Genomic DNA, 18,284 nt, shown 5'->3' on the forward strand with positions numbered 1-18,284 from the left:
TAATTTTAAAGTAGATCTCCTGTGAGATGATATCACGAATCTTTATCTGTGAGACGGATCAACCCTGCTGATATTCACAATAAAAATTAATACATCTTAACATAAAAAATAATATTTTTTCATAGATGACCCAAATAAGATATCCATATCACAAAATACGACCCGTGAAACCGTCTCACACAAGTTTTTGCTTTAATTTTGATAAGTTAGGACATTTATTATAAACGCCTATATGAACATGCCTAAGAAGATGGTACGACTATTGAATTCTCGAAATTATAAATAAAATTTCAAAATATTTTCATTTTCTTTCTTATTCTGTCCCTTCATTTCATCAATAACAACACTTAAATTTTGAAAGTATCAAACAAACACATGCAAGTGAGTACCACAATAATCAACTCAAAACCTGGAACAAGTCATTCGACTGTATATAAAGATATAAAACACCAAACTCAATCATGTGTGCCTTTCTTTTCTTTCCTTTAGTATCGTATAAACATTTCTTCGATTGTGCCGGTCCCCGTACATCTTATCTTTGTCAAGCTTGAACGCTACCATTGTTAATGGTGTTCATTTGATGATTTGAACCAAGAAGGTTTTCAAGTGATCGGTTTTTTCTGTTGCGAACCTTGCCCGCCTCCTTTAACAGTTCAGCCAACCTCTTCTTCTCATCATCCACATCTGGATTTGCAGTTCCGAGCTTTTCTTCTCTCATCCCAACAACGAGTTCAAGAATTTCAATTGCATCATCCACCCTACACAGAGAATCGACATCTTTTCAGGATAGATATGAAAACCAAACCTCACGACTTGTGATAAATGCTCTTGTGTTTGATCTTTTGTTGATTCATATTTGCTTGCCAAGAAAGATCCGAGTGATGTATCATAGACAGCAAAAGTAACAAAAATGACCATCGGGTTAACGTCAGATTTTATTAGTAGGACAACTAATCATTAATATAGTGAAGCTGGTAGATTTTGAGAAATGGGTGATCATGGTAGTACTAAAAACTTCGACCGATGATGATGACATAACTCAAATATTCTAAAGTATATGATATCCCAAACACTTTGTTTCAATCATTGTGCCTCATAGATAACAAACACATGACAAGAATGGATAATTGTTACTCACCTACATATTTTAATGAAAGTTTTGTAAGCGCATTCACTTGTTTAATAATCAGCAAGTATCACATCAATCACAAATCCTAGGCGCAAGTAAATTCTGTAGACAAAAGATGGATTTTTACCTGCCAACTGCATCATATGTGCCAGCAAGGTTACTGTATACTCCTAGCGTATCAGGGTGATATGGTCCATATTCTTGCTCCAAAACGATCCTTGCTTCTTCAAATAACTGCATTGCCTCGTCAATAGCATTGCGTTGCACACAAGTAAGGCCCATTTGATTAAGTGCGATCCCAAAGAAAGCCGATTTTTTCTCCCCACTGGCACGGAGCTTTGTAGTTGCACTTTTAAGGGAGGTGTAAGACTCGGAATACTTCCCTAACATGTAATACATAACTCCCAATTGAGCTTCAATGCCAGAAATAGTGTTTTGCTGACCAGGGGCGTTGTTATATATCTTTAGTGCCTTCTGCAACAACTTAAGTGCCTGTTCAACCTCGTCCATTGACTCGTACAATGCCGAGACATCAGTGAGACCACTAGCTATTTCCTCAGGAGCAATCCCAGGAATTGGTTTTTCATAGATTCGGAGGGCATTCTCACAGTAGGATTTAGAATCCCTGAAATTTCCAGTCTTGTAATATAAGTCAGCTAGACGAACAAAAACAGAAGCAACCGTAGGATGGTTTTCTCCTTTAGAGGATTTAAGAGACGTCAGTGCTTTTTGATATGCAAAAATTGCTTCATCAAACCTATTTAGAGATAAATATGCGTCCCCAATGCTACAGTCAACAGATGCCACTTCTTTTTCCTGCCCATTGGCCACCATGGCCATGCTAGCTAATACAAGATGCTCAAGAGCAGCCTCATGATCACCCTTCGATTCACAAATCATCCCCATGAGTCTTCTATCGGCCGCCTCTTCGAGGGAAGCAGGCAAACCACTCTCTCTATGTATGTCGAGAGCCATCTGACAAAGCTTTTGAGCTTCATTAAACTGCATTGCTTGCATGTGAGCTTCAGCCAAATACCTACAAGTCTCACCGACTCTGGGGTCATTATCTCCAAGAACTTGCCTTTGGAAATCCAAACCATTTGTGTAACACGAAATTGAGTTCTCGAACTGACCCAACATCGCAAAAGTATCCCCCAACTGCATATAACTGGCGAATTTAGCAAGGGCATGATCTTGGCCATTCTCGACCACAGGAATCTCAATCGAATGCTCCAAAAGTGGAACAGCATCACTATACTGGCCTAAGCTGCAGTATATTGCCGCAGTGACATGCAAACACATTACTACATCTAAACTTGGCTTCCCACCAGCACATTTCTCGAATGATTTTCCAGCACGCAGTGCCAAGTCGAGAGCTTTCCGGGGATTATCCCCAGAAGACATCAAATCCCTAGCCTGCTTGAGCAGAAATGGCCCAAGGTCAGGGTTGTCTAAGCCCACTTCAGAGTTCTCATTCCCACTATGCAATTTCTGAGTACCCATAGGAGAATTCCTGTATTTCTTTGAAGAAAAACCTAGAGCCGATGCTTTTTGAACATTCTTATCATTCTGCTTATCAATGTGAGGCTTCGCGGAACTTTTGCTTTGAGGACTTAACACTGAAGAAGCTTTCTTTGACAAGTAATCGGGCTTCTCTACTGAAGAACTCTCTTTCTTAGAACCACAATCACTCTCAAGATCGCTGTTCTCAGGCTTCTGCATCTCTTCATCCTCTTCCATTATCTGCACCTCTCTCATCTCTCCTTCAACAAGATGGCGTAACTCCGAATCGATCCGAGACTCATCTCCCTCAGATCCAAAACTACGCCTCGATGGCGATTGATCTGAACTCTGCATCTCACAGACTTTTTCGTAAAGATGGTCGATGGAGGTATCCACCAACCCATCAGCATTATCACCTGTATCCCCATCCCGAGGAACCTGGGAAATCAAACTACCATTATAAGTCTCATTAGCACCCGGTTTTTCCTTAGCATTCTCGTCCTCAATCACTTCATTCACCGCCCCTTCTCCATGAATCCCTGCCATAACAATTCCAGGCATGCTCTACCCTGAAAATAAAGAGGACCCCTCAAAACAAAATCAAACACCTGCTACACAATCTCACATATCAAACAAAATAGAATAAACTCCAGACAAGTGCAACCGTGTTTTTTAATCCAATCATCAAACAGAAAGGAAACCAACAAAAAAGAAAAACAGATACAAATTCAAAACTTCAATACATGACTTCAGATGCAACCTGAACGTTGGCTTTACATGTATTAAAACAGAACGGTGACGCGAATTTCGAGAAATAGAATATGCTTAGCCCTCTTTAACAGATCTTGACAAATTATTCAACTTAACAACACTTGACATCAGAAACACTAACTAGTGAAATTAATACACCAAACTCACCAATAACACCTTATCAGAACAAAACAAAGGATAACACAAAAAAAAAAAAAAACACCCTATGTAAATGTGAACATCACAACTGGCATCATTTAAAGTGATCCCATACTGCACTTGGATAAAAGAAAAACAGAAAATAACAAAAAACTAAAACCGAAACAAGAAACCAAGAAAACAGATAAAACGAAATGAAACAAAGAAACAAAAGACGAAAGATCATACCTTTTAGCAGAAACCCATGTCGAAGAGGAAAACAACACCGAAAGAAAAGAGAAAATAGTGGGAAAAAAATAATCTTTTGATGGGTTCTGTTTGAGGTGGGTCTGAGGTGGGTCTGCCGATCATAAATAGAAATTTTGGCTTTGAAAGTGAAAGTTGTAGGCGATGGGAAGGGAATTCGTGGAAAGTGTGAGGGCAAAATGGGGAATCTGGGAATGTTGTATGTAAGATAGTTGCAGAGGTAGAATGTCAGAGTTAGTGAAGGGGAATGGCCACTTCTCCCCAAACCCCTCTCTACGGAAATTTTTCTGCCACCGCCGCTTTCTTGTTTTAACGTCCTTCTTGCCATGTGGCATAGGAGTAGATCGAGAGAAACGAATCTGCGATTTATATTTTCAATAATAAAAAATATTTTTATATAAAAGAATTTTATTTTTTTACGTAACAAATAATATTTTTTCATTAACGATCTAAATAAAAAATCTATATTATAAAATTGACTCACGATATCATCTCACGATAGTAGCGCATGTCCGGCCCCCGGAGGGTATCCGTGAGCTAACTCCCCCGGAGGGCCAGATAATAACAGGAAAAAAGAAAAGAGCTAAAAAGAACAAGCAAAGGAACCCATAGACATGGGGTCCGAGCGACAGGGAGCCTTGTTGTATACAAGTAGTTGTATCCAGTATAGAGGCGACCATCGATTGAGTACAGCATTATCGAGTTTCCTCGACGTTAGGTTCATAAACAGGCAGCTCTATTTGACGTAACAAATAATATTTTTCGTGAACGATTCAAATAGGCGATTCATATCACAAAATTGACACACGCTATTGTCTCACGAAAGTTTTTATGCAGATGTCTTTTGTGTTGAATCTTAAGATTAAAATTTTCAAATAAATAAATTTTTTTTACTAAATTAAATGTTTGAAACTATCGTCTCAAACTTAAAATCTCGATATGAGAGATCGACATAATATTTTCATTTGATACGATATACTCATATGCTTAAAGCACAAGAAATTAAAGCACAAGAATCTAAAACGATTATCAATAAAGTATTGGATAAAGAAATCCGATGTACGACGAGCCGAACCAACAACTTTATCAAAATATTGAATCGTCGTTCTTATTATAATTAACGTAACATATATTAAAATTCAAAAACAATAGAGTAAGATAAAATACAAACATCGAAGAAATAAGGGATAAATACCTTTAAAATATTCAAATTTTCATCCAAACAAAATTGATATTTCAATGAAATGGCATTGCATATTTTTCATGAACGTTGACAATTGTATTTATGGTATGGTGAAGTTGCTCGTGACAGCAAAGGCTCAGTGTTTAAATGCGGTGGGTACCATACACATTCTGTGTAGGCCAACTTTTTACCACAAGAAGTAATAATTATTTATATTTATATTGTAATTACCTATAATTTATATTTATACATTATAAAGTTGTAAATAATTATTTAAATTTGTGGGATAATTAGCTGTGAGGAATTTAATTTATAATTCTTTCCCTTTGAGATAATGATAACAATACTAAAAGAAATGTATAGGGGACCAAAAATTAGGTAAAGGAAAGTTTTTTTTAATTAATTATATTTTAAAATGTAGATTGAGGTTGGTATTAATTGAATATTGAAGTAATAGGGAATCAAATAATAATTAATGATAATAATTTTTGTGTGATTTTTGTAAAGTATGAGGTCCTTACGCCTGTCAAAATGTGATGCCTCAGCTACTTAATCACTTTCTACTAACGGCACAATTAAATAGTGCTAAGCTAGTCTAAGCCTTTTGAGACCGGTTGGTTATTTATCAGTTGTCATAGAGTAAGTTTATTGTGAGACGATCTCACAAATATTTATCTGTGAGATGGGTCAATCCTACCGATATTCACAATAAAAAGTAATACTCTTAGCATAAAAAGTAATACTTCTTCGTGAATGACCTAAATAAAATATATGTTTCACAAAATACGACCTGTGAGACCTTCTCACACAAATTTTTGCCATTGTCATAATATATGTAGATCGATCGATTGTCGTTTTATTAAAAGTTATAATTGGATATAACAAATTAATTTTAATATAAATCGTATAACAACGTCATCTTAGTAGGAATAATTGTTGTACGCCAACAATATTAAGACGGTTGATGATGTATATTTCAAACTATATTGATGCAATCCTGGTGAAATGGATGAACAGGGTCAGGTGCTCCACCGGATCGAATCAATAATGTTGTTCAGGAAAATGAGCAAAGTAGATGGCTTCGATCGTGACCTGCAAACAATGAAAGGAACTCGTGAATGGGCGCCGGAGTAGTGTCCGGCGTGGCCACTCCGATGCTTAAGTCACTAGGTTGAAGACAAAGAACACAAGCTATATACGTGACAATATATGTGTGCTTGGGAATTCAAAGATTCAGGGGTCCTTTAAATGAGATGCATACATGCTATTTATAGGAAGAAAAATTAAAGATTACCTCGATTTGCGCGTACACCTACCACTCATAGCCTTTGATGTTCATTTCCTGTCAAGCCACCATACTCTTCCATCATGTCACATCAATATGATTCTGTCAGTTACGCTTTTTGAGACAAGATCTTATGTTCTGAAACACTCGAGTGCGGCACTGTTATCGAGGTAGCTCGGATAGAATGTCTCTCGGGAGCTTATATGAGAGCCCGGGCTTCTGGTTGCCCGGGGAGTTGAGCCTGAACTAGCACCTGCCCGGCTTCAAAAGAATCCATCATGCATAATGACTCTGATTCGGGAATCCACTTGTTATCCCGGGTCATCCATGACCCGGGCTCTTATGGGGGTATCATCACCCATCCCTTAAATAGTCGGGCTAGAGTCATACTCACTGTCCCGATCAGTCATGCTTGGATTCCCAAAGAGATAATCAATCTTGATTCATAAAAGCATCGGGGGCTTCAAATATCCCAGAGATGGGATGAGGTGCCGGGAGCTTCAATCTCCTGGTCTTTAAATAAGACGCCGGGGCCTCGTGTCTCCCAGAATTAAGAGAATGTGCCGGAGCCTCATACCTCTCGGGCTCTTAAAAATATGCTTCGATGGAATATTCTTTCCCTTTCACTGTCTTGTGTTTTATAAACTGAGAATACTTGCAATATTTCCAGCCTCAGAAATAATTAGATTCTTCTTGTTCATAAACCTGCTTTTGAATGCCGAATTTCTGAATTTTTTTTTTAGTGTTGGAAAATAAACGATAAATTCAAATAAGTAGTTGGGATGTTGAGCCCTGAACTGAATAAAAATCCATGTACTTAGTAAACGATCGAGGTGTAGAACCCCTAAGTCAGGGTACAGGGCCCCTATACTTAGATAATGGTCTAGGTGCGGAGCTCCGAGCCAGGGTACGGAGCCCTGGGCTTAGATAATGGTCGAGGTGGGGAGGCCCGAGCCAGGGTACGGAGCCCTGGGCTTAGATAATGGTCGAGGTGCGGAGCCAAGGTACGGAGCCCTGGACTTAGATAATGGTCGAGGTGCGGAGCCCCGAGCCAGGGTACGGAGCCCTGGACTTAGAATGGTCGAGGTGCGGAGTCCCGAGCCAGGGTACGGATCCCTGGACTTAGATAATGGTCGAGGTGCGGAGCCCCGAGCCAGGGTACGGATCCCTGGACTTAGAATGGTCGAGGTGCGGAGCCCCGAGCCAGGGTACGGATCCCTAGATTTAGATAATAGTCGGGGCCTCATATATCCCGAACTTTAAATATGATGCTGGGGACTCATATCTCCCGGATTTTCAATATGGTGTCGGGGCCTTATACCTCCCGGGCTTAAGAGAATGTGCCGGGGCCTCATATCTCTCGGACTTAAGAGAATGTGCCGGGGCCTCATACCTCCCGGACTTAAGAGAATGTGGCCTCATATCTCCCGGACTTAAGAGAATGTGGCCTCATATCTCCCGGACTTAAGAGAATGTGTCGGGGCCTCGTACCTCCCAGACTTTCAAGAATGTGCCGGGGCCTCATACCTCCCAGGCTTAAGATAATGTGCAGGGGCCTCATATCTCCCGGACTTAAGATAATGTACCGGGGCCTCATGCTTTTCGGGCTTTTAACCTTTTTGCTCCTCCTGCTATATTAGTTTTATTAAAAACCAAATCACTAACCGGGAAATATTGAATCCGAATTCATTTTCGGTAGAGTGAAACTTCTCTGGTTGAGCTAAAGTAGGTGATTAATATAGCTGTATGTTAATGAGTGCATATCAAATGCTCTTCATGTCAATCCGGGATAGCTGCTGAACTTTGAGCCCATATAAAATCCACATATAAGATCTGAGTGCCGAGCAGGTCGGACTTGTATGTTTGCCAAGCAGAGTTGGGCTTACTGAGGTGCCGAGCAAGGTCGGACTTGCTTTTGAATGGAAACCATATCTACGTCTTGAGCTCAAGTTCCCACAGACGGCGCCAATGATGCGATCCTGGTGAAATAGATGAGCAGGGTCGGGTGCTCCACCGGATCGAATCAATAATGTTGTTCAGGAAAATGAGCAAAGTAGATGGCTTCGATCGTGACCTGCAAACAATGAAAGGAACTCGTGAATGGGCGCCGGAGGGGTGTCCGGCGTGGCCACTCCGATGTTTAAGTCAACAGGTTGAAGACAAAGAACACAAGCTATATACGTGACAATATATGTGTGCTTGAGAGTTCAAAGATTCAGGGGTCCTTTAAATGAGATGAATACATGCTATTTATAGGAAGGAAAATCAAGGATTACCTCGATTTGCGCGTAAACCTACCACTCATAGCCTTTGATGTTGACTTCCTGTCAAGCCACCCTACTATTCCATCATGTCACATCAATAGGATTCTGTCAGTTACGCTTTTTGAGACAAGATCATATCTTCTGAAACACTAGAGTGCGGCACTGTTATCGAGGTAGCCCGGATAGAATGCCTCCCGGGAGCTTATATGAGAGCCCGGGTTTCTGGTTGCCCAGGGAGTTGAGCCTGAACTAGAACCTTACCGGCTTCAGAAGAATCCATCATGCATAATGACCCTGATTTGGGAATCCATTTGTTATCCCGGGTCATCCATGACCCGGGCTCTTATGGGGGTATCATCATATATATTTAAATTCGTCTGCATTTAAAATCTGAAATTCTTTGCATATCAGAAGCTAAAGTATCGCGAGCTAAAAGCATATTATATACTGTAAATCCGACGGGCAAGCTTTGTTATGTGCTGACTTTCAATTGAGATCGCTCTTTCTTTGTATGGTAGTAGTAGAGATTTAAGGACATGGTCACATATGTCGGAGAATGTTATTCTAGATGAAGGCACTCCGACACTCGATTAAATAATTGATAAACAAAATTAAATTGATATGAGAAAACTTAAAAGATATGTAAATTATAGTACAATATGTGGTATAATTTATTTTGTACTACACATTTATAGACCAACATCTGGTAAGGATTTTTGTTTTATATTAAGAATTAAATATTTTACTTTAAAGAAAAGAATCAAAGTACTGCAATCTTTCCGACAAATAAGTTTAGCTTTTACTTCTGGGTTTGGCATACAAATACTTATACTCAGTTCAGTTCTGTTCACACTATATATGGGCTCGATTTGACTCAGTTATTCATCGATAAGGCCCAACTTCAGTTTATGATCTTAAAGAGACAGAAAAATAAAATTGGGCCCATTTAAATCGGGTTGGGTCAAATGGATGCCAACTGACTAGGCCGGGATTTGGTCGGCCCAATGACATCGTCGAATCAAAAAATTATGCAAGTGAGAGCAAAAAGTGTCCATACATCAAAAGCTACTGAGTAATTAGAATACATTTTATCTGACATTGAAACACATTAAAAAAAAATTGGCTGGATGGATATAAATGAAGGAATTGATATTAGACACCTGTTTTGGGTGATTTTGAGACCCAAAAAATGTTCATAAATGTACAATTTGAGATTCACCCAAATTTTATTGATCCAAACAAGTTAAACACTTCAATCCAAACACACTATATTTTTTCGTACTTGTTAATTTTGTGATCGATCACGACTTCGAGCTGCTTATAGCATTAGTTCGTTGTCAATTGATTTGATTCAAAACTTATAATTGATCAATAACAAAAAAATCATAATTCGAACTCGACTCGATGCTCATGAGTCAGCTCATAATTACATAGAGTGGCATTTGAGATGCATTGTTCTCTTCACTAACTTTGTGGCTTTGTATCAACAAAATTTCTGGTTGAACATTACCTATATATGGATTGGGGTTTCTGCCTTTATTGTGGTCATGATGAATCTGCAAGCATGTTATCTCATGAGATTGTTCTGAGGATGATGGCGAGCTGTGAAAAGACAAAAACGCCTACGAATTTCACCCTTTTATTTGTGCTTTGTCTTTCCCTAGTTTTGCGTGCTGCAGTGGAATCTGTTCTAAGTGCACTCCCGGTAGGCAGTGGGGGATTTTTATTCCACGCATGGCTGCTTAAATACTGTGCATGCACCTTTTTTCGTTTGTTGGGGGGGTGGTGGGAGAAAAAGAATAGAGTGGATTGCTGTATTCGAAAATTATGGTGTTCGTGTTTTTGTTGGAAGTGTTTCAATAATTATTTTCATTATCATGTGCAGAATAGTAGATTATAATATATCATATTTAAATCGACGTAACTTTTGGCATAACGACGAGTAACACTCAGTTAAACTGAGACTGAGTGTACATATTGCCCACCATGATTTTAACATCTCAAGCATTATTGCCTTTTGCATCAATCATCTCAATTATTTAGTATTGTACAAATGAGGACTGTAAAAAAAAGTAAAGTTTGATTTGGTCTTAAAATTTTGTTCGGAATTCAACTAAAGCTTTACAGTGAAAACACATAAGAAATATCAGGGTTTGATAAGAGTAAATTCAAAAAACAAATCTATGATGATTTTTGCGTAAAGTGAACAATATCATAACAGATGTATCGGTTCTATCGCACAAAAAACTTATTGTGCACGATCAATATTATGTGAAGAAGCAAAACATGCGTACTACATAGATAATATCTGTCACTTGCTTTGTTAACTTAAATAAATTGCTCTATTTTTATAAAAAGACATTTATCCCTTTTATTATCGCATGCATTTAATTTTCTATCTAAAAATATTTTAAGATAGATCTCTCAAAAATACGAAAGAAAGCCATCGGTTTTGCTTGTCCCGTCACCTCAAGTTACTCTAGCTAGGTCCATACGCGACCAAAAAAAAAGAAAAAGAAAGATTTGAAGCAAAGTGTTTCGTTCATTATAATAATGTCCCTTTCCCCTTAGGAATTATCCAACCATTTCTTCTGTCTGTACCTTCTCTCTATTATGAAAATGTGCAGAAGAAGATTCGAACTCAACTGCGACATTTCTTTCATCTTCTCCTTGTTGTTACTCGTCTCGTTTTTATATGTAATCATACATCTCTTCATTGTTCTTTTTCAGCTTGATTTTTGGCCAATAGTGCAAGATTATATTCTTACCTGTTAATTAATCTTGTCTTTTTGAGTGATCTGTTTCATATGTTTGCCTCTTTCTTGCAGGTTTCATTTGCTGAGACAAATTCAAATACAAGAACCAAAGAAAATCCCTTCACACCAAAAGCTTCGCTGATTCGATATTGGAGCGAACACGTCTGCAACAACGACACAAAACCTTCATTTTTACTCTCCAAAGCTTCACCTCTCACCGCGGTCGAATCGGCTTTTTACACCAAACTCGCCGCCCAGAAGACGCTTTCATCTCATTTACCCGCATTCTGCTCGGCCGCTAACTTGTTCTGCCTTCTCGACTCGAAACACACGGGACCAGAAAATCTAAAGAACAATGACGTAGACTTTACATTCTACACTAACAAACAGTTTGAAAAATATGGGAATTCTCGCGTTGGAGGTGTCGATCAGTTCAAGAACTATTCGGGTGGAATCAACATTGCCACAGGATCGTTTACTCGGTATAGCCGGAGCTCCACCGGACATGATGAAAGCTTTGCTAGCTATGCAAATGATGGCAATGTGGCTAGTTCCAACTTCACTTCTTATGGATCTAGCGCCACCGGTGGCTCCGGCGAGTTCATAAACTATATGCCACGAGTTAATGTTCCAAATCTTCATTTTGCGTTGTATGATTCCGAGGGTAACAGCCACAATCTCTCTTTTTCGAGATACGTTGATAATACGAACGCGGGGAATCAAGGGTTCACCACTTATGGGAAAAATGGAAACGCGGTACCAGTTGAGTTCAGCAGTTACGGCGACACTTCAAATGTCGTAGGATCCAGATTCACCAGTTACGGCGAGCTAGGCAATGCTGGTAATGATTCATTCAAGGGTTACAGTAGTAATTCAAATAACCCTAGTAACAATTTCAAGAACTACGGTGCTGGAAGTAATGGCGGTGCAGATACTTTTACAAGTTATCGAGACTCCGCGAATGCCGGTACTGATACATTTCAGTCATATGGGAGGGAATCGAGTTCGGGGAACACGAGTTTTTCGAATTATGGCAAGTCCTTTAATGTAGGGTTCGATACTTTCACGGAGTACGCTAAAAAGGGTTTTGATCAATCTACGGGATTCAAGATTTATGGTGTCAACAGTACTTTTCAAGATTATGCGAGGAAGGGTGTTAAATTTGCACAATATGTTAATCCGGGGTCCAGCAATAAGGATCATTTGACAAAGGTTAGTGTCAAAGTGGTGAATAACGGTGTGGAAGAGGGAAAGTTCTTTAGAGAAGGAATGTTGAAAGAAGGGGCGTTGATGAAAATGCCCGAATTTCGAGATAGGATGCCGAGACGGTCATTTTTGCCCCGAACCATCACCTCGAAACTACCCTTTTCGACTTACGATCTACTCGAGCTTAAACGAACTTTCCTACTCGAGGAAAACTCAACCATGGAGCGCATGGTCAAGAACACATTACTTGAGTGTGAACGAGCTCCAAGCCCTGGAGAGACCAAGCGGTGTGTCGCCTCAATCGAAGATATGATCGACTTCGCGACCACGATTCTAGGCGACAATGTAGTGGTCCGGACTACTAAGGATGTGAAGGGCTCGAACCAATATGTAATCATCGGTGTAGTCAATGGAATAAACGGTGGACGATCCACAGAATCGGTATCTTGCCATCAAAGCTTATACCCTTACCTACTATATTATTGCCATTCTGTACCAAATGTGAGAGTGTACGAGGCTGGCATTCTTGATGTGGAAACTAAGGCAAAGATCAATGATGGTGTTGCCATTTGTCATCTCGATACATCGGCGTGGAGCCCAAACCATGGCGCTTTCCTGGCGTTGGGTTCGAGCCCGGGTAGAGTAGAAGTCTGCCATTGGATTTTTGAGAATGACATGACTTGGGCCAGAGGCGATTGAGCATAAATTTAGCTGATTGATTTGGTTTGAATTATTTTGGAAAATGCTTGTTTTAATGTTGGAATGAGTTTTCCAAAGTTTCTTGATCATGGGTTGCTTAATTTTAATTTGCTTATCACCAAGTAGTTTGATATATATATAAATTATTTATAAAACACATCATTTATACGTACCAATATATGTATGTATGTATGTATGTATGTATGGAGTAGGTCTCTTGTGACACGGTCTCACGAATCTTTATCTGTGAGACGGGTCAACCATGCCGATATTTACAATAAAAAGTAATACTCTTAGCATAAAAAGTAATATTTTTTCATGGATGACCCAAATAAGAGATCTGTCTCACAAAATATGACCCGTGAGATCGTTTCAAACAAGTTTTTGTCGTATGTATGAATGTATGATCATTCACTTTCACGCTCAAAGACATGATGCTACAACTTTGAGTACATCCAAAGGGAAGGTCCACTAAAATGTTGCCTAAAACATTCATATTGATGCACGTTAGTGTTACGACATGCTATGAATTTGGCAAGAAATAGCAAGGCACTTGCATAAAGTTCTCTCTCACATAAGTCAGCGAAAGTAGAAGCAAAAGGGTGGACCTAATTGATATATATATATATTTATTTATTTTTGATATATCATACATATATCATTCCTTCTATCTGTCACATATATCATTCCTTCTATGTGTCCACTTATGAGCTGACATCATCTATTAGATGTACAATTTAGAAAAATGTATATTTCTAGTTAAATTGAATCCAAAGGTAGTTCTTGAAAACCAATTGAAATTTGTTTATGTGAGTGGAGACAAATGTAAAATGGTCGAAAAAAAGAGGTGAACAAAATAGAGATGACTAGAGAAAGAAAAAATATGAAAAAGAAAAAGAAACCAAAGAAAAATAAAAGAATTATAATTTGATGGCCCAAAATAGTAAGCTTTAGAGATACTTGTTTTTCATTAACCCTTTCAAGTACTTTTGTACAAAGATGTTTATTCTCATTATGATATAGCCGGTTCAATCACAATCATTGTTAGTTTTTCTTTGCAGGATTTTGGAGATATAATTTGTCCTTCGTATGGATTTTATTATAAAATTATTAGCTCCAATTTATATATAAACAGCTTTACTTCTTATTTTATTTTTCGATTTTTGGAGTAGGTCTCTTGTGAGACGGTCTCACGAATCTTTATCTGTGAGACGGGTCAATCCTATCGATATAATTCACAATAAAAAGTAATAATCTTAACATAAAAAGTAATACAATTCATGGATAACCCAAATAAGATATCCATCTCAATAAATACGACCCGTGAGACCGTCTCCCACAAGTTTTTGTCTAATTCTTGTATCAAAGTTAAAGGGACAAAAATTTACATTTGTCGACTCACATTGATTTTTTTTTAAAAAAAAATAAAAATTTTTACCTGATATAGTACTTGAAATTTAAATTTAAAATATTTTTTCTCAAATTTAATACTTTTATACTAACACAACCCTCAATTTTGAATCCCCCATTCCCACCATTTTTTTTAAAGCTCCAATTAGTTTTAACCTTTAAAAAATGGATGTTCACTGTAATTAAATCACCGCAATAAATAAATAAAATACTTAAAAGGGAATTAGCTCCAGGGAAAAAAAAAAAGGAGCTCGTAATCCCACAGCCATCAAACAATATGATAACAAAAAAAACCCCAACAAAAAATAAAAAAATATAAGTTTCTATTTGTGGGGGGAGGCATCATCAAACACCAATAAATTGTTCTTGCCTCAGCTCCTCGATTTGAAAACCATCCCTCGTTTCACTAAATCTGTGCAAGATTTTAGTCAGTGATCTTGCTATTTTGTTGGCATGGGATGATGTTCCATCACTGATAATTGAATAAAGCACAGACATTAAGTTAGCATCCTTTGCCAAGATAGACACAACAACTTCCCCACAGTTCAGGCACAAAGAATGCAGAATCGATATGCAGTATTCCTTTCCAGCCCGCGTTTCAATGGTCTGTAGTTGTCGTAGAATCAAGGGAAGAGACGCCGCCTCCAATATTTCGATCGATGCAGTTATATTATCTGCCAATATGGAAAGAACTGCTAATGTATCTGTTCTAAGCTCAAATCTGTTGCAAGAAGATAGTAAGTTTAGAAGTACTGGTACGGCCCCAGATTCTATAGCCCTTTGCCGGTTTCTGGGACGTATTTGTAATGCGAAGAGAGCCACCATAGAGTTTTTTTGCCCGCATGGTGTCCCTTCTTTGATCAGTTCGAGTAAGGCAGGGATTGTTTCTTGGTTTTCTCCTATGATCTTTCGGTTTTCGTGGGTGGAACAGAGGTAAAAGATCGTAGCAGCTGCGATCTGTCTGGATTCTAACTTCAATCCTGTTTTAAGAACTCCAAGAACTGCGTTCAATCCTTTGTTTCTTCTCATAATTACTTTCTGGCCGTTTGGCTGTTTTGACAACTTCAACAAAGCTGACATAACGTTTTCTTGAGTAGCCGGATCTGTCGAATGAAGCAAATCAAGTAGATGTGGAACACAACCTGATTCAATCAAACAAGACCTATTGAACAGGTTCGACTTGGAAAGTAGGCGAATTTCGTGGGCTGCCTTGTTTTTCTGATAATCTGTACCAGACCATAATTTTGATGTAAGAAACCGAGACAAGAATTTGATGGATTCCTCATTGGAAGGACTTCCAGGTAAAATTGTTCTTGAAATATCTCTATTCTTCTTCCTCGATTTCTCCATAGAGACACCGTATTCTGCGCAGAACTGTTCGATCAGCTTCCGAAGATTTGTGTTAGGCACCATTTCAGTGCTTGTGAGCTTCTGACCTGTAACGGGACAGAGCAAATTCCCTGATTTGAGCCATTTTTGAATCGAGGCTTGATTGTAGGTCTGCCCGGTCGACACTGTAACAGGATCGGTCATAAGCTCTAGTGAAATGGGACACAGAAAATCTTCAGGATTCAAACAACTGAGTGTTTCAAGATTATTATTTCTCCCATCTTCTTGGTCCAAAATCCCGGAAAAATCAGAATCTTCGAATATGATGCTTCTGCAGTAACTTAATAATCCAAGTAAACTGCATAACAAAGGTACTTCTCTTTCATCACAACCTACACATTCCGCCTCAATTTCTTCATTCAAGAATTTAATCTCCTTGTGGCAATCATCCCATGTTTTGATGCCTAGATAATCAAGAATCTTCTTGATGATAGAATGGTCGGGCTCGAATTTATTCTCGAATTGATTCATCACCAGAATCACCCTCTTCATCGCTTCTTCGTCTCCGGGCTCAAGCTCGAATTTCGCCTTTCGGGCTTGCTTAGATAGCATTTCTACCAGCTCCTTAGTTTCATATGGAACTTCAATTGAATTCAATGGAAGAACATCGAGGGCAGTCGCTATGGAACGAATCGATACCTGAAACTGGCTACTCACCGAGTAGGATTTCATCAAAATCCAAAATCTAGCTCCTTCACGCGTGCAATCTTCCATCAAGAACTGAATCATTTGGAATGTCTGGTGGAGCTCCGACAAGCAAAGAATAATAGGATTCCAAACACCCGAGAAATGGTCTCGGATATCCTCAAAGAAGATGGAAAGAATCTCGATTTGGCGGATCGATTCACGGGAATTTCTTCTCTGAGTTGCGAAGAATTTGGATTTGAAACTGCATATGCTGCGGGAGATTGTGATCAATGATTCCAAAAGGGTCACTAGAGATATGGCCTCGCACGGCCTAACCGCCGGGAATCTCAGAATCCGACGATTATCTCGATCAATAGGTAGCACCATGGATTGGATACAGAATTACTCTGTTTTTTAGTATGTTTCTGTTTGTGTGCAATCGAAAATGGAAAGCATTTGAATTTCTGTTGAGTCGGTTTAAGAATTTTAGGACACGTGGCGACATCTGATCGCGTTCTTTCGGACGTTTGAAAATACTGGACACGTGTGGAGGACACGTAGGTTAAGGAATTTTCGGACTTTTATTTTTCCTTATCTTGTTATTATTTAATTATTATATTTATTTTCTTTGAATAAACACATCTCACTTTCGTGACAAGAAAAATAAAAAGTAATTTTGTATTTTGCAGTATTATCCAAAGAGTGATAAATATTTCCCACGACTTTTCTATTTTTAATTTTACGGTCCATTAACTCATCAAAATCAATCAAATAAAAATATTGATTAATCGTATCTGATAAGTATCCGAGCTAATGAAACTAGACGATCGATTGATAAATCATCAGGAGTTCGATTCCTTCTATGAATAATTTTTCGTACAATGATATCGTTAAAAGATATGATTATTCACATTATTAGTGTTGACGTGCAATCATATATATGAATTTTTACTGACGAGAACACTACATTATTTGAAAACTACTTTTTCGTATTTTGTGTATTCAACAGTACTGATTAATCACATAAATGATTAATTTGAAACGAGCTCTACGTGGATATGTATTAGATATACGCTCCAAACTCCCAACTTTTCTCGTGTGTTTCTATGCGAACAATACGAAGTATTTGGGTGAGTGGGAAATCTCAAGAAATTTCTCTATGGATTGAGTTATTAGCACATCCCAACATGTGTATTTTCAGTTGTATGAACAACCTACATAAATTCAGATGAAGCGTATTTTTTGTGCCCACAAAAATACTAATAAGATACTATAATCCATATATACATATACGTGTGTGTATTGATACATATCGGTAGGGTTGACCCGCCTCACAGATGAAGATACGTGAGACCGTCTCACAAGAGACCTACTCTGTAATTATATATAAAACCTAATAAAAAATCTAAATTAGTTATTTAATCATTCAATTAACCGATTTTTTTTTTTCGAAAATAAAATCAAACCGATTTAACCGTTATTTTTAAAAATAAAAACCAAAATTTCAAATTAACCGAATCAAATTTTCGAACTAAACCGAAATAATACATAATATGTATGTATGTTTGTCTGTAGCTTGACTTGGTCCAATAATTATGTTCCAAATTTAACACGTCTTGCATGTACGTTTCCGTTATTATCTAATTAAGCTTTGATTAATCAAACTTGTTGGTAAGCA

The 18,284-nt window shown here is 38.2% G+C and overlaps 3 protein-coding genes across 5 annotated transcripts; 1 reads left to right on the forward strand and 2 right to left on the reverse strand.

Moving 5' to 3' along the window:
- Positions 1 to 243: 243 nt before the first annotated feature.
- On the reverse strand, positions 244 to 4,079 carry LOC142540843 (protein KINESIN LIGHT CHAIN-RELATED 3-like). Of its 2 annotated transcripts, none has more exons than XM_075647263.1 (3): positions 3,808 to 4,079; positions 1,257 to 3,240; positions 244 to 758 (listed from the first exon to the last, which is right to left on the reverse strand). In XM_075647263.1, exons 2-3 carry the CDS (start codon positions 3,191 to 3,193, stop codon positions 542 to 544), a joined length of 2,154 nt encoding a protein of 717 aa, XP_075503378.1. In that variant the 5' UTR covers positions 3,194 to 3,240; positions 3,808 to 4,079; the 3' UTR covers positions 244 to 541. The 2 variants fall into 2 exon arrangements, with proteins under 2 accessions (XP_075503378.1, XP_075503377.1); XM_075647262.1 differs by having other exon boundaries at positions 1,257 to 3,201; positions 3,770 to 4,078.
- Positions 4,080 to 11,092: 7,013 nt separating this feature from the next.
- LOC142539039 (polygalacturonase 1 beta-like protein 2) lies at positions 11,093 to 13,295 on the forward strand. Of its 2 annotated transcripts, XM_075644337.1 has the most exons (3): positions 11,093 to 11,216; positions 11,348 to 12,242; positions 12,327 to 13,295. In XM_075644337.1, the coding sequence occupies exons 1-3, from the start codon at positions 11,133 to 11,135 to the stop codon at positions 13,178 to 13,180; spliced, it is 1,833 nt and encodes a 610-aa protein (XP_075500452.1). In that variant the 5' UTR covers positions 11,093 to 11,132; the 3' UTR covers positions 13,181 to 13,295. The 2 variants fall into 2 exon arrangements, with proteins under 2 accessions (XP_075500452.1, XP_075500451.1); XM_075644336.1 differs by having other exon boundaries at positions 11,348 to 13,295.
- Positions 13,296 to 14,779: 1,484 nt separating this feature from the next.
- Positions 14,780 to 17,124, reverse strand: LOC142539040 (U-box domain-containing protein 19-like). The gene has a single exon (XM_075644338.1). The coding sequence runs from the start codon at positions 16,991 to 16,993 to the stop codon at positions 14,936 to 14,938; it is 2,058 nt and encodes a 685-aa protein (XP_075500453.1). The 5' UTR covers positions 16,994 to 17,124; the 3' UTR covers positions 14,780 to 14,935.
- Between the last annotated feature and the right edge of the window lie 1,160 nt (positions 17,125 to 18,284).

This window comes from Primulina tabacum, chromosome 3 (genome assembly GCF_025594145.1).
Source record: "Primulina tabacum isolate GXHZ01 chromosome 3, ASM2559414v2, whole genome shotgun sequence".
Taxonomy (NCBI): Eukaryota; Viridiplantae; Streptophyta; class Magnoliopsida; order Lamiales; family Gesneriaceae; genus Primulina; species Primulina tabacum.